This window comes from Hemitrygon akajei, chromosome 17 (genome assembly GCF_048418815.1).
Source record: "Hemitrygon akajei chromosome 17, sHemAka1.3, whole genome shotgun sequence".
Lineage (NCBI taxonomy): Eukaryota > Metazoa > Chordata > Chondrichthyes > Myliobatiformes > Dasyatidae > Hemitrygon > Hemitrygon akajei.
In genome coordinates this window covers 64,428,704-64,452,582 of record NC_133140.1, presented here as the reverse complement: position 1 = coordinate 64,452,582, position 23,879 = coordinate 64,428,704, and the positions used below count along the sequence as shown (strand labels likewise).

The 23,879-nt window shown below is 39.6% G+C and overlaps 1 protein-coding gene across 1 annotated transcript in view; it reads right to left on the bottom strand.

Annotated features, from left to right (window-relative positions):
• Nucleotides 1-23,879, bottom strand: part of gan (gigaxonin) — a 113,762-nt gene that overhangs the window by 36,041 nt on the left and 53,842 nt on the right. Inside the window, exon 9 of the mRNA XM_073070307.1 lies at nucleotides 22,299-22,433. Coding sequence (XP_072926408.1) covers nucleotides 22,299-22,433 — 135 coding nt within the window. The remainder of the gene's footprint in view (nucleotides 1-22,298; nucleotides 22,434-23,879) is intronic.

The window sequence follows — 23,879 nt, the reverse complement described above, 5'->3', positions numbered from 1 at the left end:
AGCTAAGAGCTGGAAAGGTGATTGGCGAAAGTGATACAGAGCTGGAGAAGGAAACATTGACTTCTCTAACTTCTGTTAATGCCCCTCCTTCTCCTTCTTACCCCATCCCTGACATTCGCATTTCCCCCTCCCCCCACTACTTTCAAATCTCTTACTATCTTTTCTTTCAGTTAGTCCTGACGAAGAGACTTGGCCCGAAACGTCGACAGCGCTTCTCCTTATAGATGTTACCTGTTCCACCAGCATTTTGTGTGTGTTGAAAAAAATCCTCGTGAGGTCTGTTGAATTTCTGTACTATTCGACTAAAAGACATTATCGTTCCTTCATCAAACTAGTCTCGTAGATGAAAAATACCCTTAGAAATCCAAAGTTTAAATCCAGAATCCAGTATGCCAGGCTGAATATCTGGACTGCCGGTTATTGGAGTGGAGAGCGATATTTTCACTGCGTTGCCCTCAATTTGTCGCACTGTCCTCCAAGCCCTGACTGCGTTAATTGTTATTGGATTGTGACAATATTCCTTAACTAGTTTCATCTTATTGAGAGAAAGCAAATTAATAAGAGGGCATTTTGTTTGTGAGGCCTCAATGTCTAGCCAAATTGAGGAGGGGTCCCTGCAAACCCGTCAACCACATAAGATAAAAAGGAACTTAATTGTTATTTTTTGATGTCTGGAAAATCCAGACCCCCTAGACTAGACTGGGAAGTTGGAATTCATTTTAATACAGAGTCTTTTTTTGTTCCAGATGAAAGAAACAAACCAGCCATTTACTTTCTTAAGTTTCTTTAAAAAAATAAAAAAAAACATTGTTTTAATAGTGTCAGTTGCATGTGTTCAAAAGGCTGATTTTTGTCAGATAGTTGGCAAAAAAGCAGTATGAAAATTCAGAACTATTTTGCTCACTGCTGTTTCAAGCAAAAGTTCAAAGGTTCATTTTACTATCAAAGTATGTGTGCAGAATACAACTTTCAGTGATTCGTCCTTTCCATATAGCTATGAAATACTGAAAAACCATGGAAGTCGTTGATAGAAAATACATCAACACCCACCCCCACACGTAAAAGAAAAACAAAAACTTGCAAGCACCAAAACCCCCCTAACCCCTTCCTTGCAAAAAAACTAACACATCACCCACAAGGGAAGAAAAAACAGCGACAATCACATCGAATCCCCAACCCCACTCTTTTACTCACAAAAGAACTAATAGATCCCCCACACAGAAAAACATCAACAAGATCCCAAGTCCCTAATCTCACACACAATGAACATATCACCCACAAGGACATCAAACCACCAACCCACCAATCAGCAGTAAGAAAGAAAACACAGAAAACTGAAGCTTGGAGATGCTAGAAAGAGCTGGGAGTAAATAATGAAACAATTTCATGTCTTCAATAAGTTAGGAACTATGAAGAATTAAGGTATCAATAATCATCTTAAATGTTCCAATGAAAATTAAGGTATGGAGGATGCAATCGTTGTATGGTGGCAGTCCATTATCTACACAAGAAATTCTGCAGATGCTGGAAATCCAAAGCAACACACAAAATGCTGGAGGAACTCAGTAGGTCAGGCTGAGTCAGGCTATGGAAATGAATAAACAGACAATGTTGTGGATCGAGACCCTTCTTCAGAACTCATTACCTATACTAGATTCCTGCGCATATTTTGTTCATTTAGAGTCAAATAAAAGAACGTGCAAGCGTACACTGGATGAATTCTTCAGTCAATAACTATAAGGAACTAATAGTTTTATAGTACTGTGGTGGTATTGATAGTGTTCTAATTTGTACCGTACTGCATTTTATCTAAATACTTAATTTGCTACTCAAATGCTAGTTTGTCTTTTTTTTTTAACCGTTTAACTATTTCCATGAAACTTTAGCTAACTGGGGCAGCTGCATAATTGAGCTAAAATGTATTGGTCCTTATGGGTTCTCCTTAACTGGAATCCACTGTATCAAAAAACTTCCTATGCTTGATAACACAATGTACAGGAGATCATGTGTTAGAAGAACAAGTCAACATTGACTAGAAAAACTCTCTAATCTCAAAAGTACTTCACAATGTAATGGGTTTGTTTAAGTATATAACTAGGACTTGAACTTATTGTTCATTTTTAATTCAATTTAAGATATTTTTGACTTTATTAATGTCTGGTAAAATGGTTTAATTTTGGTAATAAAAAAGGAAACCGTCAATAAGATGCAACAACCTTTAGTCTCGAGGTAAAAATGTCATACTGACAATAAAATCCCTGGCTATTGTGATAATACAGCTGCATAGATCCAGCAACATATATGAAGCTGTTACATGATTTGAAATCTATTTATCTGGAATACATAAACAGGATTTCTGTCACTTCTTAGACAAAGATTGTCTGAATACTGCTCCTGCATATGAGGTAGAGGATTACATTGTACATTCTGGTATGTTATTTAAATGTGCATGGTAGCTCAAGCTAGCCTCGAAATGGATTTGGATCTAAACATAACACCCATTTATAATGTTGCATTAATTTACTTACAGTATACCAAGCAGTGAGCACCAAGATGGAATAGAAGAAACTGGCTATAAAATGTTGGCCAGGTGATAAAACCGCTAGAATGAATAATTTTGTCAAGATGACCATTTTATTTCAGGCAATAGCACACAACTTATTTTATGAAACAACAACACACACAAAATGCTGGTAGAACACAGCAGGCTAGGCAGCATCTATAGGGAGAAGCGCTGTCGACGTTTCGGGCCGAGACCCTTCCTCAGGACTAACCGAAAGGAAAGATAGTAAGAGATTTGAAAGTAGTGGGGGGAGGGGAAAATGCGAAATGATAGGAGAAGACTGGAGGGGGTGGGATGAAGCTAAGAGCCGGAAAGGTGATTGGTGAAAGTGATACAGAGCTGGAGAAGGGAAAGGATAATGGGACGGGAGGCCTCGGGAGAAAGAAAGGGGGCGGGGGAAGCACCAGAGGGAGATGGAGAACAGGCAAACAACTAAATATGTCAGGGATGGGGTAAGAAGGGGAGGAGGGGCATTAACGGAAGTTAGAGAAGTCAATGTTCATGCCATCAGGTTGGAGGCTACCCAGCCGGTATATAAGGTGTTGTTCCTCCAACCTGAGTTTGGATTCATTTTGACAATACAGGAGGCCATGGATAGACATATCAGAATGGGAATGGGACGTGGAATTAAAATGTGTGGCCTCTGGGAGATCCTGCTTTTTCTGTCGGACCGAGCACTTATTATGCTTTGCTTTGTTTCACATGCTTTTATGCCTATTATTTTATCCAGCACTATTATATCATGATCAAATCACATCTACTAATTGAAGACTGGTAAGATGCTCATGTGCACATTTTGAAAGCCAGATGCAACATTCTAAAAGCAAAATGCAAGTTTCTCATGTTAGTCATACAAACTATTAATTAGCAGGAAGTGACCCAAGTCTAGTCCACCATGCAATATGATCAATGTAATTTGATTACTACTATGATCCTGCAACACACACAAAATGCCGGAGGAACTCAGCAGACTTTCTCGTGCTCATGATGTCCTGCCAACCTATGGTAATGTTTCACTTCTCTAGCTTATCAAGATTCCATATACTTCACAAAAATATACAAAGACTCTGCTTAAACCACCTTTTGAGGAAAAGAGCCCTATGACTGAGGAAAACAAGAAAAAAAAATTACCTCATTTGTTTTAAATCTGTAACTCATGTTTAAGCTGGGTCTAGATTTACCCACAGAAGAAAATCAACTTTTATAACACTGCTCAAATTCGACCATTTTAACCAAGTTCCCTCTCATTCTTCCAGACTGCAGTGGTTACACGCCTGACAGCTCTGTTCTTTACACAAGCTGCCCCTTCAACGCCCTAAATCACTTCTGTATTAAATTCCCCTAGCAATAAAGAGAACAATTCTGTTAGATTTTCTAACTGCATGCTATCTTAGCATAATAACCACTTGCAAATCAAGTATCTCTGACACAGAAATCAGTGGTGAAGTACATTTTTCCAGGTAGACCTTTAGTAGGTTGTTAATTAAAACAACAAAAATCAAAAAAAAAATTGATCCTGATTATGAGAATTTTTATTATGCTTAGCTGTTTCAATTATTAATGGACAGCAACTAGATGGCAGGGATCTTCCCCACACTGACACTGGACAAAAACAAACCAGTAAGTGCTGATGCTTTCATAATTTAAGTAATAGATTATTTTGGAGGTACTCCTGGAAAACAGTATATGGCCACCAAAAGTCTCCAGGATCAGACTTCCTGAAAACGTTACATGTGACGCAGTTTAAACATGGAATCATAATGTTCCTTTAAAACATTTGAGAACTGACATTTCTTTTTGCAGCTGTAGAAACAGGGTTTATATTGAACAGCTGCAAGAATCATTTATAGTACTTTCCAATTTTATGATTTACAAACTGGCACTGGAGTGCGAACAGAGTTCCAGAATTTTTAGGCAAAGTTTTAATTTTCACAGATTTGCTTTATATCCTGCCCGTAGAACATTTCAGTGGTACATTCACCTAAATTTGGATTGTTTAGTTTCAATGTGAAAGCTGCTCTCCTAAAACTGAATTTACTTCTCTGAAAGAAGATAAAGTTCATGAATGACTGACATCAGCTTTATTCCAAGTACCTGGCAACCCAGTTAGAAAGAATATCCTTTAATTGTCATATATCCATATGCTGCTGTGTTTTATCACCCATTGTCATTAGCTGTCACTTTTCATTTGCCTTTATCTCACCCCGGCTGGGACTACACATGGCTTCTGCCGATACTAATATATTTCACAAGAAATTCCTGCAGAGCTCATAAAAAAGAGAAGCAAAACTTCAATTTTATTTTATCTAACATAAATTAGCACAGCAAAGATGGCAACCTCAGATCAAAATTCTTTATCTTTCAACTGCTAATAAATTGAGCCCAGATGGCACTGCAGATTGCATAAATGCTTGAGTGACGACACGATATGACTGTAGTGAAAGTAGTAAAAAAAATCAAATGTTCAACAAATGTTAAGTTGTCTTCTGTTGAAACTTAAAAGGCTTTGAGAAGCCAGAAACAATAGACTTACTTCTAGATGATCTCCTATGTTATCATTGCCAGTATATATATATTTTTTAAACATTTCTGTTCTGAAATTGTGTCTCTGGATTTGTGTGTACAACTTTGTGGATGCAAGTCTTGAACTTATTCTAATTTTAACGTTATCCCTCTGTATGACCCTGGATTCGTCAATGAATTCCTCAATAGCTACATTTCTATTTCTGATTTAATTTTGCTCTTTTTCCCTAGTCTTCTCTAACTGTCTCTGGGTTCCATGAAGCATCCTTACCTCAGAGATATTTCAGATTTAAAGACTTCAGTGAACAATCTAAGTCAGGGGTTCCCAACCTGGGGGCCAGAGACCCTTCAGTTAATGGTAGAGGTCCACGCCATAAACAAAGGTTGGTAACCTCTGATAAGTTGACAGAGCAGTTTTGAGAAAGTTCTGCATTTCCAGAAGCATTTACCTTACTTATGAGAGTAGCATGGTAGTATCCTGGTTAGCATAACGCTTTACAGCGACAGTAATCCAAGTTTATTACCCACCGTAAGAAGCCTGCCTGTATGTCTTCCTGTGACTGCGTAGGCTTCCATTAGATGCTGTGGTTTCAAAGACATTCGGGTTATAGGGAGAGTGAGATGTGGGCATGCAATGCGAATACAAAAGCACGCTAACACTTGTGGGCTGCCTCTAGCATATCCTCGGACTGTACTGCTCATTGCTGCATTTAATGTATGTTTTGATGTACATGTGACAAATAATGCTTATCTTTTTACTTGCACAATGATTTAAAGGAAAACTTTAAACATCATGGTCATGGGCAAGCATTTGGCATCATGTTTGGCACAGACAGTGAGGGCTGAAGGACCTGCTCTTGAGCTGTACTGTTTTATATTCTGTGACTTGTTTGATAATCACACTGACCTTTCTGAAAACCTATTTCTCTTATTGTAACCAGAGGATAATTTTAAGCAAATTTATCAACTCAGTGCTATTTTAAATTTTCTGTCATCAAACAAATGGCGACTTATCATCCCTTACTAATGTTTTCAAGGTCATAGAACAAAACTATGTCAAGGATTTAGGAATATTTGAATCATCACAGCATAATGAAGAAATGAAGGAAAAGGTCAAAATATCTACAACGCACAATCATTTCAAACACAAAGAACAAAGTTTCTACAGAATGGAAATGGAACAATACAGAGTGGATTCTGATTAATGGGCCATGGGTTAATTGGGGCAGCGCTTATTTGGGACAACTCTTAAACAGCAAAATCTAATCAGGAAAACAGCCAGGTCTCCCTTCATTTATTTGGGAAAATATGCTGCTTAATTGGGACAGGAGACTCTTGCTGAACATTTTCTAACTAGCGTCAGTCACATGATCATACAGATGCGAGACGTGGACACTCACCAAGACCATGTGAAAGTCACTAGATGGTTGCTATACACCAATGCTCTGGATGGCTCTTGACGTGAGTTGGCAACAGCACATGACAAATGTCGAGCTCTATGATGACCTACCGATGCTCACTACTAAAATCGAGGTGAGAAGACTGCAACTAGTGGGACACTGTCTACGCCACCCTGAGCTACCTGCCAGCCTAGTCATCACATGGACGCCCAAGCATGGGAGGATGAACCCTGGGCGCCCTCCCAAGACCATGGTCAACACACTCCTAGAAGACAGCGGCGCGGCTAATGTAGATGAACTGAACACACTGATGAGGGAGAGGGAGGAGTGGAGAGTCCCTCATCGTACCCACGCCGGCCCTCGAGGCCTGAGTCGACATAGTGGTCAGTCACATACACACCTTGTGGCTGTTAGACAATACATTGTGCTTTGAGCAAACAGTTTTTATATAATGTCAGTTGTGTGTGTTTGTCTAAAAAAAAGTGATTTTTGTCACTGATAGTTTGTGAGAAATAAACAGTAAGAGAATTCAGTATTGTTTTGCTCACCACAGTTTCAAGCATTCAGTGTTGGAAATGCCAGAAATGGCCATGAGTGAAAATGAAACCATTTCACTACTTCAATAAGTTAGGAACTACAAAGAACTTGAAGGTATCAACAATCATCTTGAATGTTAACTTTCGTCTCCACCAGACATTCAGCTGTCACGTGTGGCTCCAAGTAGTTGTTTGCAAGTGAAAAACACACCCCAGTACACCACCACGACCGGCAGGCTAAACCAACTGAGAATAGCCAGTGGGTCTCACACCCTGGTGAGTTAGAGATATGCCTGTTCTAGTGTGCAAAGTCAGCTCAAGTGGACTAGGAGGATGAGATCTACAGTGAGATGCTATCATCGGATACAACAGTCAACCACCAATAGTATTGGTTGTGTTCTAATCTGTACTCTATTTTATTTGAATACATTTCAGCAAGGCATTTGATAAGGTACCCCATGCAAGGCTTATTGAGAAAATAAGGAGGCATGGGATCCAAGTGGACATTGCTTTATGGATCCAGAACTGGCTTGCCCACAGAAGGCAAAGAGTGGTTGTAGATGGGTCATATTCTGCATGGAGGCCGGTGACCAGTGGTGTGCCTCAGGGATCTGTTCTAGGACCCTTACTCTTCAGGATTTTTATAAATGACCTGGATGAAGAAGTGGAGGGATGGGTTAGTAAGTTTGCTGATGACACAAAGGTTGGAGGGATTGTGGATAGTGTGGAAGGCTGTCAAAGGTTACAGCGGGACATTGATAGGATACAAAACTGGGCTGAGAAATGGCAGATGGAGTTCAACCCAGATTAGTGTTAAGTGGTTCACTTTGGTAGGTCAAATATGATGGCAGATTACAGTATTAATGGTAAGACTCTTGGCAGTGTGGAGGATCAGAGGGATCTTGGGGTCCGAACCCATAGGACACTCAAAGCAGCTGCACAGGTTGACTCTGTGGTTAAGAAGGCGTACAGTGTATTAGCCTTCATCAATCGTGGAATTGAATTTAGGAGCCGAGAGGTAATGTTGCAGCTATATAGGACCCTGGTCAGACCCCACTTGGAGTACTGTGCTCAGTTCTGATCGCCTCTCTACAGGAAGCATGAGGAAGCCATAGAAAGGGTGCAGAGATTTACAAGGTTGCCTGGATTGGGGAGTATGCCTTATGAGAATAGGTTGAGTGAACTCAGCCTTTTCTCCTTGGAGCAAAGGAGGATGAGAGGTGACTTTTTAGAGGTATACAAGACGATGAGAGGCATTGATTGTGTGGATAGTCAGGGACTTTTTCCCAGGGCTGAAATGGCTGTCACTAGAAGACACAGGTTTAAGGTGCTGGGGAGTGGGTACAGAGGAGATGTCAGGAGTAGGTTTTTTTATTCAGAGAGTGGTGAGTGCGTGGAATGGGCTGCCGGCGACAGTGGTGGAGGCAAATATGATAGGGTTTTTTAAAGAGACTTTTGGACAGGTACATGGAGCTTAGTAAAATAGAGGGCTATGGGTAAGCCTAGTAATTTATAAGGTAAGGACATGTTTGGCACAACTTTGTGGGCCGAAGGGCCTGTATTGTGCTGTAGGTTTTCAATGTTTCTATAACTTATTACTCAGTTAAATGGTAGTTTGTCTTTTTTTAAAAATACCTTTTTAACTATTTCCATAAATAAATTTATGCAAAATAAATAATATCCAACTACATAACACTGCTAAATTACTGTAAAAACTGATCTCAAAAACTGCCCTTAAGAATGTGGTGGTAAACGGCAGCTTTCAATTGTTGCTATCTTTGTGGTAAAGATGGTTCCACAATAACGATCGATGGTTATTTAGTGGATATTGACAAAATGATGAAGAAACACCAGCCAGGTTTTTTCTAAGTCTGCATGATACTCAACTTGGAGAGAAACTTGCAGGTGGTGAGTCCCCAAGCAGCCGATCTCCATATCCTTTGTAATTGGTGGTTTGGGGAAATCTCACAATAAAATTGCGGGCATCGAGTCCCATAAAGGCAAGATCACTCAAGGAAACCAAATATCCTACTGTGAAGGACATTAGCAAGCAAGCCAGTGTTTTACAGATCTAGCAGTTTCGTGGTCACCACTAATATCAGCTTTTATTTAAATCTAGGATTTAATTAATGGCAGATTGCGAAGGACTGTGTTGGTAAAGCCACTGAATATTAAAAGGAGGTGATTAGGCTTGTATTGGGAGATGGATTGATTGAAGTTTGCTTGCTATTCATCGATTCATGCATGAATATCACATAAGTCTTTATTTGAAGGAATGACAATCTTGTGAGATTGTGAAGGGAAATGAATCATGTAATGAGCATCTTGATTTCTAACCTATGAAGGAGGTAAAGCCATTAATGAAACAAATAAAAATGGTGATGTCTGGAGCTGACACTACTAGCTCCTTTTATTATGCTATATATAACCCCAGCCTATGTAGAGATTTCAAATCAATCTTCATTAATTTTAATAATTCTCATTAATTTCATCCGTGTTAAGTCTCCTTGATACCACACTTGGTCAAATGTGTTCTTTGTATCAAAGGTATGAACTTGACATAGAAACGTGGTTCTTTCATCCCAAATACACCAAAGCTGTAACTGTGGTCCTGGTAGAATTCACTGTCCTACTGATCAGAAGCAGATAGCACAGGATTGTGTAGGAGTAAATAGTAATGTGGGGAGAGCGCAATTTAGACAGATGATTTGTCTCAAGTTTGTGGACAGCACCTGGACCATTTTCCACATTTTCAGTCAAATGTCTAATTGCATGAGAACGGCTTAGCCATAAGCAATAATGGCTGACAGCAATTCTTTAGTTCCAGTCAGGCTGGTGACAAGGTTCACAACTGTGCTTCACGTAACTTTTTTATTACATTACAAAATGAGTTCAGTTAGGTGAAGACTGTCTGCTGTGAGGCCGGGGAATTCAAAATGAAGATGAATCTGGCTAAATGATTCTGTTTTGTCTGCACTCAAGTACAGTGCTCCATCATTGTTAAGGATAAGGTGTTTTGAAGAGTAATTCTCACCTCCCAGTATCTGGTTAATTGTCCACAATCATTTTATGACCAAATGTGGCAAGACTGCAAAGATTTGATCCGATCAACAAGGTTGTTTAATAATGGCATTTTGCTCTGCATCCACTGGTATTTACCAAATTTTTTATTCTGTCATATAATTTTCAGTCTGCATTACTTCATAGTGAAGTTCCATTTCAGGGAATACTGGATTATTAATAATTCCAAGATAGTAATCTATTCTAGAAATTCAAATTACATCGTTAGCTGCAACAGTTATACTCCAAGAACTTATAATTGTTATTCACATGCCTCGATGAAATGACTCACAACGACATGCACACGATATAAAAAGAAAACTTGTTTCTGTGAGAATGTGCAACATTTGGTTTATTTTTGTGTTGGCATCAGTTGCAGAGAACATATGTTTTTAGAGAATGTTAATGTTTACATGCACAAACAACAAAGCCAACATCATTTTACTGAGCTGAATCCAGGAAGAATTTGCATGTGGGAACAGCAACATTTTGCATTTGTACATATTACTTGCAAGCATGTTAGTTCAACTAAAGCTTTTCAAAGTCTTGCAAAAACTAAAGAAAGATTGTTCCCCTTCATCACCTCTTGTTATCCATATTGTTGAGACTTCTCTAACACAATTCCATACTTTATCCAAATGTAGAAATTAAAAAGGACTTGGAAGTCCTCGCACAGGATTCCTTATATGTTAACTTGCAGGTTGAGAGGATGGCAAGGAAAACCAATGCAATGTTAGCATTCATTTTGAGAGGACTAGAATATAAAAGCAAGGATGTAATGCTGAGGCCTTATAAAGCATTGGTCAGACCACAAGAAGTATTGTAAGCAGCTTTGGGCAATTATCTGAGAAAAATTGCGCTGGCATTGGAGAAGGTCCAGAAGTTGTTCACAAAAATGATTCCAGCAATGAAAGGGTTAAGATGCAAAGAGCATTTGATGGCTCTGGGCCTATACACAGTGGAGTTTAGGAGAATGGGGGGGGGGTGGGGAAATCATATTGAAACTCATCAAATATTGAAGTCCTAGATAGAGTGGACATAGAGAAGATATTTCCTATCTGGTGGGGTGAGGGGGGGGGGGGGGGAGGAGAAAGAGAGGCTCCTAGGACCAGAAAGCACTGCCTCAGAATACAGGGACATCCATTTAGAACAGAGAAGAGGAGGAATTTCTTTAACCAGAGTGGTGAATCTGTTAGTATTTATTGCTGCAGGCAACTGTTGAGGCCAAGTCATTAGGTATATTTAAAGTGAAGGCTGATGGGTTCTAGATTAGACAGGGCATCAAAGATTACAGGGCAAAGGCAGAAGAATATGTTTGGGAGGTTTAATAAAGCAGCCATGATGGAATGGTGGAGTAGATTCATTGGACCAAATGGCCTAATTCTGCTCCTTATGATCTTTCTGGTCTTGCTAGTGATTTTCATGGATCTATATATCAACATTACTGTTTCTCATGCATACCAGTACTTGGCAGCTTCATCCAGAACCCCAGCAACTTGTAAATTGTTGCATATGAGCCTAATTTACCGTATCCCTTTGACCCTTGTACTGTGCCTGAATCGTCGGACTGTTTGCCAGCCACTATGGCATGAATAGACATTTCCTGTTACTAGATGTTAGAAATATCACAAGGCAGAGCATTTCTCAGTCAGGGACTAAATCTCAAGTGATGGCTCCATCTCCTGAGAATCCTCATTACTGGCTGAAGAGTTCTTAAAATACCCCTAATAGTTCTATGTTTAAAAACACCAACTAGGTTTAAATCATTTAAAAAAAATACTTGAAAACACTAAAACAAAATTGTTAAAAATTTAAAGATAGAAGAACTACCTAATTTTCCAACCAAGACTGAGATTCCATTCAAATGAATATAATTACACTACCCGTACCAGCTATAGCTAAAGCTTTGGGGCCCAATGCAAAATACTTCGCATGAGTGAGATGTTGCTACTTGTGGTTTAATGAATAAGAACAAGACAGTCTTTATTTTCCAATTTCTAGCCAACAATCCCCCACTTTCTGTAGAAAAGTGCAAGGCTGAATCAGACATTGTAATTTGAGACCTCTTGATACCCAAGCTTCACTGAAGTAGCTCATTTCCACCTATGCAGCATTGCCAAAATTACCATCAGCATTCAATGGTCCCTAAACCTGAATTCATTCAAAATTCTACCACCAAGATCCAGTTAACCAAACATCCATATTCAGTGACCTCCTTTGCCCTAACTTAAGCAAAGCTTTGATTTTAATCTTCTTTGTTTTCATACCTTCCATCAATTCACCCTAACCCCAGGCAAACAACCCTCAGACATTCACACAGGTTCTCCTGCTTGAACCCTTAGACATTGTTATATTCCTCTGATCCTAGGCTTTTCAGTATTTCAAGTTTTAATGCCTCTAACATGGACAGCCAAGTTCCCATGTTCTAGTCTTCTTTTCCTTAAATGTCCTTAAATAGCTCTTCATTGTAGCTATTTTGACTGTTTTATGAAGCTCCTTAAAACCTTACTGTCATAACCAAGTTGTGGGAATCTTTCCAAATATCTCCATGCTTTGCTGAGCATCACACTTTGTTTGACAATTGTTCTGTGAAGTGCCTTGGGCAGCTTTATAACAAAAAAGATGCAATACAAATTCATTGCTCATGACCAATACATGAATATACATTACATATACAAGAACAATAAACAGCATATTCAAGTAAACAAAGCAATAATAAACCATCTGCAGCCAAGTTAGTGCCTTTGGGAATTGTCCAACATTAGTGCTGCCAAAAGTTTAGCCTCCCTACATTGGCTGGTTAAGTAAATATGTACTTGCTGGTCTGTAAACAGTCCTTTTGAACTTGGCATGCAATCAGAAGCAGCAACAAATCAGGACATAGAACAACTGATGAGCCAGTAATCATCAGAGGATCAGAGGTGGAGAGGGTCAGTAATTTTAAATTCTTGGGTGTCACTATCTCAGAGGACCTGTCCTGGACCCATCACATAAATATAATTGCAAAGAAAGCATGACAGCACTTCTACTTTCTCAGGAGTCTGCGGAGATTCAGCAGGTCATCAAAACTCCTGGCAAACTTCTACAGATGTGTGGTGGAAAGTGTGTTGGCTGGCAGCATCACGGCCTGGTATGGGAACACCAATGCCTTTGAGCGGAAAATACTGCAAAAGGTAGTGGATTTGGCCCAGTACATCACGGAAAAGCCCTCCCAACCATTGAGAATATCTAAATGAAACGTTGCCGTAGAAAAGCAGCATCTATCATCAAAGATCCCCACCACCCAGGCCATGCTCTTTTCTCGCTGCTGCCATCAGGTAGAAGGTACAGACGCCTCAGGGCTTGCACCACCAGGTTCAAGAACAGTTACTACCCCTGAACCATCAGGCTCTTGAACAAAAGAGGATAACAACACTCATTCTACTTCTGGTGTTCCCACAACTGATGGTCTCACTTTAAGGCCTCTTTAACTTGTTATTTCATGCTTGTTATTTATTGCTATTTACTTATATTTGCATTTGCAGTTTGTTGTTCGTTGATCCTGTTTACAGTTACTGTTCTATAAATTTGCTAAGCATGCCTGAAGAAAAAGAATCTCAGGATTGTATGTGGTGACATGTATGCTCTCTGATAATAAATTTTACTTCGAAGTTTGAGCTGTTGCTGAAAGATTCCTCAAAACTGTCACTCTGTAATGAAATGTATGTTTCAAAGGGAATGAAAATCCCATTGGAAAAGTATTCCAATTGGAGTGGCATAGGAATTCAAATAAAGAACCAAAAGACATCACAACCCTGATGATTGGGTGAATCTTGGACATGGACTATAACTGATCCACCACCCAACGTGCTCTGATTGTAACTGCAACTTCACCTTTCAGGACATGCATCACAACTTTTGTTATCCCTTGCATATCAAGAATCTACCTCTGTGTATAGAACAGACACTGCTTCCATTGCACTTTAAAACATCCAATGCTTTGTAAAAACAGCATACAACTTAATCTTGGTCTTAAACAGGCAACCTCAAATAATTGACTCTTATGCAACAGGAAAGATTTCCTCCACATTCACCCTGCTAATATAGAAAAGAGCTTTCAAGTGCAATTTATAGCTATTGTGGAACCATTTTACTAAAACTTAAGAGAAAGGTATTGTCCTTGCTAATTTCTCTTCTAACATCGAAAGACCCGAGTAGACAGCTTCAGAGTCGCTGCAGACTACTCAAACCTTTTGTAAAGTGCAGAGAAGGCCTAAAATAAACTGTTTTCTCCAACATTTATCTGCTTACAGTCATCCCATGGGTACTTCAGGTGTAGCACCACAGAACCATTCCATTACTGGAGGTATTATTATGGAAATGACATCAACTGGACAACAGACAAAGGTGTGCACATTCCAGAAGAGCATATATCTAAGGAGGCTTCAGAGACACTACATCCATTCTGGAAAGGTCTGATGAACAATACATTTTCAGGCTAATTTTTTCCACAGCTACCACAAACATGAGGTATACTGCGTGAAGACCATTAGGTGGGTTCTCATGCCTGGTCTGCTCTCACTGTTGCAAGTGTCTTGTACATGAGTCACTGAAAGTAAATATTCAGTTAATAAACACGAGAAATTCTACAATGCTGGAAATCCAAAGCAACAAACACAAAATGCTGGAGGAACTCAGCAGATCAGGCAGCATCTATGTAAGTGAATAGGCAGTAGACATTTTGAGCCATCTCCCTTCTTCAGGAAGGAACTGTAATACATTAATATTCAGTATAATTAATATTTAGGCACTGTAAATGGTTAGGAAGCCAAGTAGCCTTTCAGCAAAAAATCTGACAAATAACCTTCATGGAGGGAAGTGCAAGATCACGCACTTGGGTAAAATGAAATAATAAATAATTATCTAAATGGAGTGGAGTTTGGAGGAATCTAATTACAAACAAGAGCAAATTTGCACAAAATGACTCCTGGAAATTCAAGCAACACACACAAAATGCTAGAGGTACTCAGCAAGCCTGCCAGCATCTACAGAAAACAGTACTAGTGGGAATGCCATAAACAAGAGGGCATAGTTACAAAACATGGGAACAGGCATTTAAAACTCTGGCACTACCCTTGCATCCAAAGAGCATTGAAAGGTTCTATCAGCGTCCCTGCAACTTCCTCAGAATCCTAGATGCAACCTATGTATTTACTCTCAAATTCAGCCAACTGTTTCTAACACCTTCATTCTATCAATTTTAAATGCATTTATAAATGACCTAACCTGGATGCAACATATCAACACTCCTATAAAGGCATGACAGCAGCTATATTTCATTAGGAGTTTGAGGAGATTTCTTTTGTCAACTAAGACACTCGAAAACTTCTACAAATGTACCGTGGAGAGCAATCTGTCGGGTAAGGGGAGGGGGGCTAAGGTACAACATCAAAATAAGTAGCAGAAACATTAAAATTAGTCAGCTCCATCATTGGTACTGGCCTCTGTGCTATCCAAGATATCTTCAAGGACCGATGCCTTAGGAAGATGGCACACATCATTAAGGATCCCCACCACCCAAGACATGCCCTCTTCACACTGTTACCATCTGGAAGGAGGTAAAGAAGCCTGAAGGCACACACTCAGTGATTCAGGAATGGCTTCTTCCCCTCTGCCATCCAATTTTTAAATGGACGTTGAACATATGAACGCTACCTCACTACATTTTTTAAACTTCTGTGTTTTTTGCACAGAAATAGACTCTTGTGTCAAAGTGAACACAGATCTCTACAAAGTGATCTAAATTAAATACAAATATAAAACACAAAATAATTGATTGCATAAGTATTCACCCCCTTTAATAAGAAGCACCAAATCATTACTGGTACAGCCAGGTGGTTTTAAAAGTCACATAATTTGTTAAATGGAGATCTGTTTTTGGAGACCAGTGCACAGTCAAGGTGTTTCAACTGATTGTAGTAAAATTGATTGTGGATCTGGGGTGGAGAAGACGAACAGCTTTAAGTTCCTCGGAATAAACATTACCGAGGATCTCATGGTCTGTACATACCGTCTGTGTGGTGAAAAAGGCACACCAGTGCCTCTTTCACCTCTGACTGCTGAAAAAATTTGGTATGATCCCCTAAATCTTAAGAATTTCCACAGGGGCACAATTGAGAGCATCCTGACTGGCATGGAAACTGTACTTCCCTCAATCGCAGGACTCTGCAGAGAGTGGCATGGACAGCCCAGCACATCTGTAGGTGTGAACTTCCCAGTATTCAGGACATTTACAAAGACAGGGACATAAAAGGGGCCTGAAGGATCACTGGGGACCTGAGTCACCCCAACCACAAACTGCTTCAGCTATTACCATCAAAGAAACAGTACCGCAGCATAAAAGCCAGGACAAACAGGCTCCTGGACAGTTTCTTCCACCAGGCCATCAGACTGATTAATTCATGCTGACACATCTGTATTTCTATGTTACATTGACTATCCTGTTGTACATACTATTTATTATAAATTACTATAAATTGCATATAGCACATTTAGACAGAGACGTAACATAAAAATTTTTACTCCACATGTATATGAAGGACGTATGTAATAAAGTCAATTCAATTCAAATACACCTATATCTGGAAGGTTAATTGCTGGTGAGTCAGTATCCTGGAAAAAAATACACCATGAAGATAAAAGAACACTCCAAGCAACTCGGCGAAAAGGTTATTGAAAAGCACAAGTCGGGAGATGGAAACAAGAGAATTTCCAAGTCACTGAACAATACCTGGAGTACACTTAAGTCAATCATCAAGAAAGGCAAGAATATTGCCTGGGTGCATCACAAAATACAGCTTGATGGTAGAGAGACAAACAGAAAGTCACTGTTGAAAAAAAACTCATGAAATCTCAGCTAGAGTTTGCCAGAAGCACGTGGGTGACTCTGACGTCAGCTGGAAGAAGGTGCTATGGTCTGATCAAACCAAAACTGAGCATTTTGGCCATCAGACTAAATGATATATTTGGCATAAGCCAAACACAGCACATCATCAAAAACACACCATCCCTACTGTGAAGCATGTTGGTAGCTGCATCATGCTGTGGGGATGCTTCACTGCAATAGGCCCTGGAAGGCTTGTGAAGGTAGAAGATAAGATAAATGCAGCAAAATACAGGGAAACCCTGGAGAAAAACTTGATGCTGCCTGTAAGAGAACTGTGACTTGGCAGAAGATTTGTTTTCCAGCAAGAAAATAACTCTCAAGCATAAAGCTAAAGCTACACAGGAATGGCTTAAAAACAACAAAGTTAATGTCCTGGAGTGGCCAAATCAGAGACCAGACCTCAATCCAATTCAGAACTTGTGGCTGGACATTTGTGTCACCACCCACAGCTCTAGTCTGCTAATTAAATTTGCCAACACTACATCGATTGGCCTAATCTCGAACAATAACGAGGTAGCCTACAGGGAAGAAGTCATCTCTCTGATGCAGTGGTATCAAGAAAACATCCTCTCCTTCAATGGCGCACAAACAAAGGAGCAGGTTGTGGATTATAGGAGGAATGGAGATGGGCTAACCCCTACTGACATCAATGGATCTGGGGATGAGAGGGTAAACAGCTTTAAGTTCATCGGCATCCACATCACAGAGGATCTCACTTGGTCTGTACACACCAGTGCCTCTTTCACCTCAGATGATGAGGAAGTTTTGTATGGCTCCCCAAATCCTTTCTACAGGGGCACAATTGAGAGCATCCTGACTGGCTGCATCACTGCCTGGTATGGGAACTGTAGCTCCCTTAATCACAGGCAGGACTCTGCAGAGAGTGGTGTGGACAGCCCAGCACATCTGTAGTTGTAAACTTCCCATGGTTCAGGACATTTACAACGACAGGTGTGAGAAAAGGGCTTGAAGGATCATTGGGGACCTGAGTCACCCCAGCCACAATATATTCCAGCTGCTACCATCCGGGAAACAGTACCGCAGCATAAAAGTCAGGACCAACAGGTTGTGGGACAGCTTCTTCCACCAGGCTGTCAGACTGATTAACTCACGCTGATTTGAGTGCATTTCTATGTTACATTGACTGTTCTATTATAAATTATTATAAATTACTATGATTGCACATTTAGATGGAGATGTAGCATAAAGATTTTTACTCATGTATGTGAAGGATGTAAAAAATAAAGTCAATTCAATTCAAAGGTTTGTTCACTCACGATCCCCATGCAATCTGACCAAGCTTGAGCAGTTTTGTAAAGAATGGGGAAAAACTGCAGTGTTCAGATCTGCAAAGCTAATACAGCCTTATCCTCAAGGCTGTAATTGCTGCCAAAGGTGCATCTACTAAATACTGACTTGAAGGTGGTGAATATTTATGCAATCAATTATGTTGTGTTTTATATTTGTAATTAATTTAGATCACTTTGTAGAGATCTGTTTTCACTTTGACACAAAAGAGTCTTTTTCTGTTGATTAGTGCCAAAAAGAGTCTAATTAAATCCACTGTGATTCAATGTTGTAGAACAATAAAACATGAAAACTTTGGGGGGGGGGGGGTGAATATATAAACGTTAATTTTTTCTCTATATTTATCATGTACTTCCTTATATTTCTCCCCTAAAAGTTAACAAGTTTAATGACATATGCTGGCGATAATACATCTGATTCAGAATCTCATTCTGAATCTGTATTAAAGTTTTTTCCCTTTCACTATTATCCTGGAAGAACTCTTTCTAGAATACAGATACAAGGTACTCAATGCTCTCAGTAACCATATGGAAGTTCCCATATCTCTCTTGGATAGAGCCTGTATGTCCGTAGAACAAAGTCTGCAGCACAATACAGGCTCTTCGGACCACAATGTTGTGCGAACCATGTAACCTACTCTAGAAACTGCCTAGAATTTCTCTTGCACATAGCCCTCTATTTTTCTAAGCTCCATGTCCCTATCTAAGAGGCTCTTAAAAGACCCTATTGTATCTGCTTCCACCGCCGCCAGTCCGTTCCACGCACCCCCCCCCCCCCACTCTCTGTGTGAAAATCTTACCCCTGACATCCCCTCGGTACCTATTTCCAAGCCCCTGAAAACTATGCCCCCTCATGTTAGCCATTTCAGCCCTGGGAAAAAGCCTCTGTCTATCCACATGATCATCATCTTATCATCATCAATATCCACATCATCATCTTACACACTTCTATCAGGTCACCACTACAAGGAGAAAAGGTCAAGTTCACTTAACCTATTCTCATAAGGTACACTCTCCAATCCAGGCAACATCCTTGCAAATCTCCTCTGCACTCTCTATGGTAGTCCATGTGATACTGTTGTACTACTCACATGCATGTAGAACAATCTGCAATTTCTCCTCATGTCAGCAGCTAATCTTTTCTCATTTACTCCATTTGCCTCTTACCTTAGGGCTAATGTTTTAAGTTTATATTTCTTTACTGAATCTTTGGTAATCAGCTTTGGCCTTTAGGAAAACACAAAAAGCATACAGCACAATACAGGCCCTTCGGCCCACAAAACTGTGCCAAACATGTCCCTACCTTAGAGCAACCTAGCCTTTACTCATAGCCCTCTATTTTTCTAAGCCCCATGCAGCCATTCAGGATTCTCTTAAAAGACCCTATTGTATCCACCTTCACCACCGCTGCCAGCAGCCCATTCCACGCACTCACCATTCTCTGTGTAAAAAAAAACTTACCCGACATCTCCTCTGTACCTGCTTCCAAGCACCTTACAACTATGCCCTCTTGTGCTAGCCATTCCAGCCCTAGGGAAAAGCCTCCGACTATCCACACAATCAATGCCTCTCATTATCCTGTACACCTCTATCAGGTCACCTCTCATCCTCTGTCACTCCAAGGAGAAAAGGCTGAGTTTAATCAAGCTATTCTCAAAAGGCATGCTCCCCAATCCAGACAGCAACCTTGTAAATCTCCTCTGCACCCTTTCTATGGTTTCCACATCCTTCTTCATGTGTGGCTCCATATCAAAAGCATTCAGATAATCCAAATAAATGACATCCACTGCCTTTCCTTTGTCCACCTTGCTTGTTACTTCCTCAAAGAGCTCTAGCAGATTTGTCAGGCAAGATTTCCCTTCACAGAAACCATTAAGATGTAGCAAAATAAAATTCAGTACCTACAATGAGGGCATACATATCAGTTGTGTAAGACAGAATGTGTGCGCGCACCCACACACACCTCCTTTGGTTATGGGTGAAATAAATTTCTTTCTATTTAAATAGATGAATTTTCAATGAATGCAGAACATTTTGTAAGTACTATGAAAATTGCACAGCATTTGGAAAGAGAAACAATATTGATATTTCAGTCATTTTCCTATCAATTGATCTGGGAAAGATGTCAGGTTTTCAGCAAATACAGGCCCATAGATAAAGAACACAGGTTAGAATAGTAGACATTACTCAAGTGAAGACAGAAGAGATCAAATCACTAAAGGAACAACAAGCATTACAAAAAGAAATGACGATGGGCAAGTAAAGAATAAAGGATAGATCTGGATGAAAGCTAATACAAATAGGGAGAATTACCACCAACACTTACTGTCGAAAAATAGAGTGCATTTATAGTATGAAATGCTTGCGTTTGGAAGGCTGTAAAATGTCTAATCAAATTATGAGGAGCTTCTTCTAAATATGTGATTCATTAGAATTGTGTAGAAGGCAAACGACAGAAGGGGAGAAGAGTACAAGTGATAACTTAAAGCTCAAACTCAGAGACAGACCACTGAGCAGTTTCTGTGTCGTTGTTTGAACTCAAGAGCATGATTATTTCACATACAACTACTGCCTAATTTGTTTTGGACAATAACCATTAGCAATGAAATTGCTATTCTAAATCACATCTTTTATATTTCTTACCTCATTATTTTCTTATTTTACTTTGCACCATCATCCTTTTATCACATTTGTGTACTCTGCCCAGTCACAACACATACAGTTCATTCTTTGGTGCGAAAACATAGTCCCTATGCAAACACTACACTTGCTTAAACTTACTATAACTCTATTTCCAATGCTAATGCCTGGTCATAAACTCAAACTATTCACTATTTATTCTTCACATCTGGTGCAGGCTTGACAAGATTGTATTTCTGATTTCCAACAATATTTAGTTTTTAAAATTTGTTGCACTTTTAACTTTAATGCAGTATTTATTATTACAGACCTGAGATACAATTACCAAATGGACAAAACTTTGATAAATAAAAGAAACAGATGCCCAAGTTGAAATTTCATTCATCCTGGGACAGGGAGCAAATGTATCAGATTACTGACTCATGAAAATATTAAAAAACGTTCTCTTTTAACCCTGTAGTAGAAATTAGTACCTGGAGCTGTTAACTTGATTCAACTAGTCATAATATTTTAAATACATTAGGAAAACATCATTTCTAAGATTCATACAATTTAAACAAAACCCAGTACTGAAGGAATGCAGAGTCATCTTTTAGATAAAATGGCCAGTGGTTCATTGGTTTAACCACGTAAAAGTAGCTAGTCATCATTTGAGAGGAAGCAGTAAGTCTTTCTGTGGTCAGAGAAATATCCCTCCTTTAATTAACAATGGATTAACTGTTAAGTTATCCCACTTTCGCATTACTGCAATACTGTTATGCAGAAACTGCCTACTTTTTCTACCAACAATTGCTTTTCATAATAAGCTGGTTTGACACAAAGAATGTTGAGCGGTCCAGGTGTTAAATAAATGCAGATTTAATTCTTCATTATTTTTCAAATGTCAAGGTATTAAAATAGAGCTTGCTTTACTTTTCGAAAAAGAAACAATTGTCCTTTTCAATGGACCTCCATTTAGCAATAAACCATCTAACACAAATAACTCATTTTTGCAATTGTGTTAAATAACAAGGTAGTTTGCTGTAGAATTCACTTAAAAACAACAATAAACTACAAAAAATGTTCTACCTTGCCAGCTGCTATGATGCAATTTAAATTCACTGCTGTTGGTCACTATATATCAAGAGGCATCAGTAGTTTTACCTCTTACCATCAGTTACAAAAAAAAACTTGCAACACTTAAGCCTTCATTTGAAAGCGACAATTCATGACTCTTAAGTATTGATTTACATAACCAGAAAGACGTAACTTAAAAATCTAAGTCATCGATGAAAACATTTTCTAATAATATTCTGGGTCTATTGAGGTCAGTTCAGCTCTGAGAAGGATTTTGCTTTACATTACCTTTTGAAATGATCATGATAAAATTCTGATTTGCAGGTCACCATCTCACTGTTTTCTGCAGTGGCACCTTCACGACTACGGACTCCGCCAAAAACGTAAAGCTCCAAGCCGACACCACACGCTACTGCACCAAACCTACGAAGAAATATCAAATTACAAATAATTTCAATGCACTTAGGCGACATAGGAAATAACATTTTGAACAACTAGTTCTATTAATAGATATAGAAACATAGAAAACCTACAGCGTAATACAGGCCCTTCGGCCCACAAAGTTGTGCTGAGCATGTCCCTACCTTAGAGATTACTAGGCTTACCCACAGCCCTCTATTTTTCTAAGCTCCATGTACCTATCCAAAAGCCTCTTAAAAGACCCTATCCTATCCGCCTCCACCACTGTTGCTGGCAGCCCATTCCACGCACTCACCACTCTCTGCGTAAAAAACTTACCTCTTACATCTCCTCTGTACCTACTCCCCAGCACTTTAAACCTTTGTCCTCTTGTGGCAACCATTTCAGCCCTGGGAAAAAGCCTCTGACTATCCACACTATCAATACCTCTCATCATCTTATACACCTCTATCAGATCACCTCTCATCCTCTGTCGCTCCAAGGAGAAAAGGCCGAGTTCACTCAACCTATTCTCATAAGGCATGATCCCCAACCAGGCAACATCCTCTGCACCCTTTCTATGGTTTCCACATCCTTCCTGTAGTGAGGTGACCAGAACTGAGCATAGTACTCCAAGTGGGGTCTGACCAAGGTCCTATATAGCTGCAACATTACCTCTCAGCTCCTAAATTCAATTCCACGATTGATGAAATCACTATAGGACACTATACGCCTTCTTAACCACAGAATCAACCTGCGCAGCTGCTTTGAGTGTCCTATGGTCTCGGACTCCAAGATCCCTCTGATCCTCCACACTGCCAAGAGTCTTACCATTAATACTATATTCTGCCATCATATTTGACCTACCAAAGTGAACCATTTCACACTTATCTGGGTTGAACGCCATCTGCCACTTCTCAGCCCAGTTTTGCATCCTATCAATGTCCCACTGTAACCTCTGACAACCTTCCACACTATCCACTACACCTCCAAACTTTGTGTCATCAGCAAACTTACTAACCCTACCCTCCACCTCCTCATCCAAATAATTTATAAAAATCACAAAGAGTAAGGGTCCCAGTACAGATCCCTGACGCACTCCACTGTTGACTGACCTCCACGCAGGATATGACCCATCTACAACCACTCTTTGCCTTCTGTGGGCAAGACAGTTCTGGATCCACAAAGCAATGTCTCCTTGGATCCCATGCCTCCTTACTTTCTCAATAAGCCTTGCATGGGGTACCTTATATGGATGCAGTTTTTCTGAAAATAGAGAGCATCCAAAATAATTTTATCATTAAATGGGATTTGCCAGCGCTGCAAGATCCACTATAAACAGAGAAGCTCAAATTTGAGGTTTTTGTTTCCACTTGTTCTCACAATTGGTTGTTTATCTAAAAACATTACTAATGGAATATTTATCAATTAATATACATTTAGGATTCATACTATTCAGCTCTTAACAGC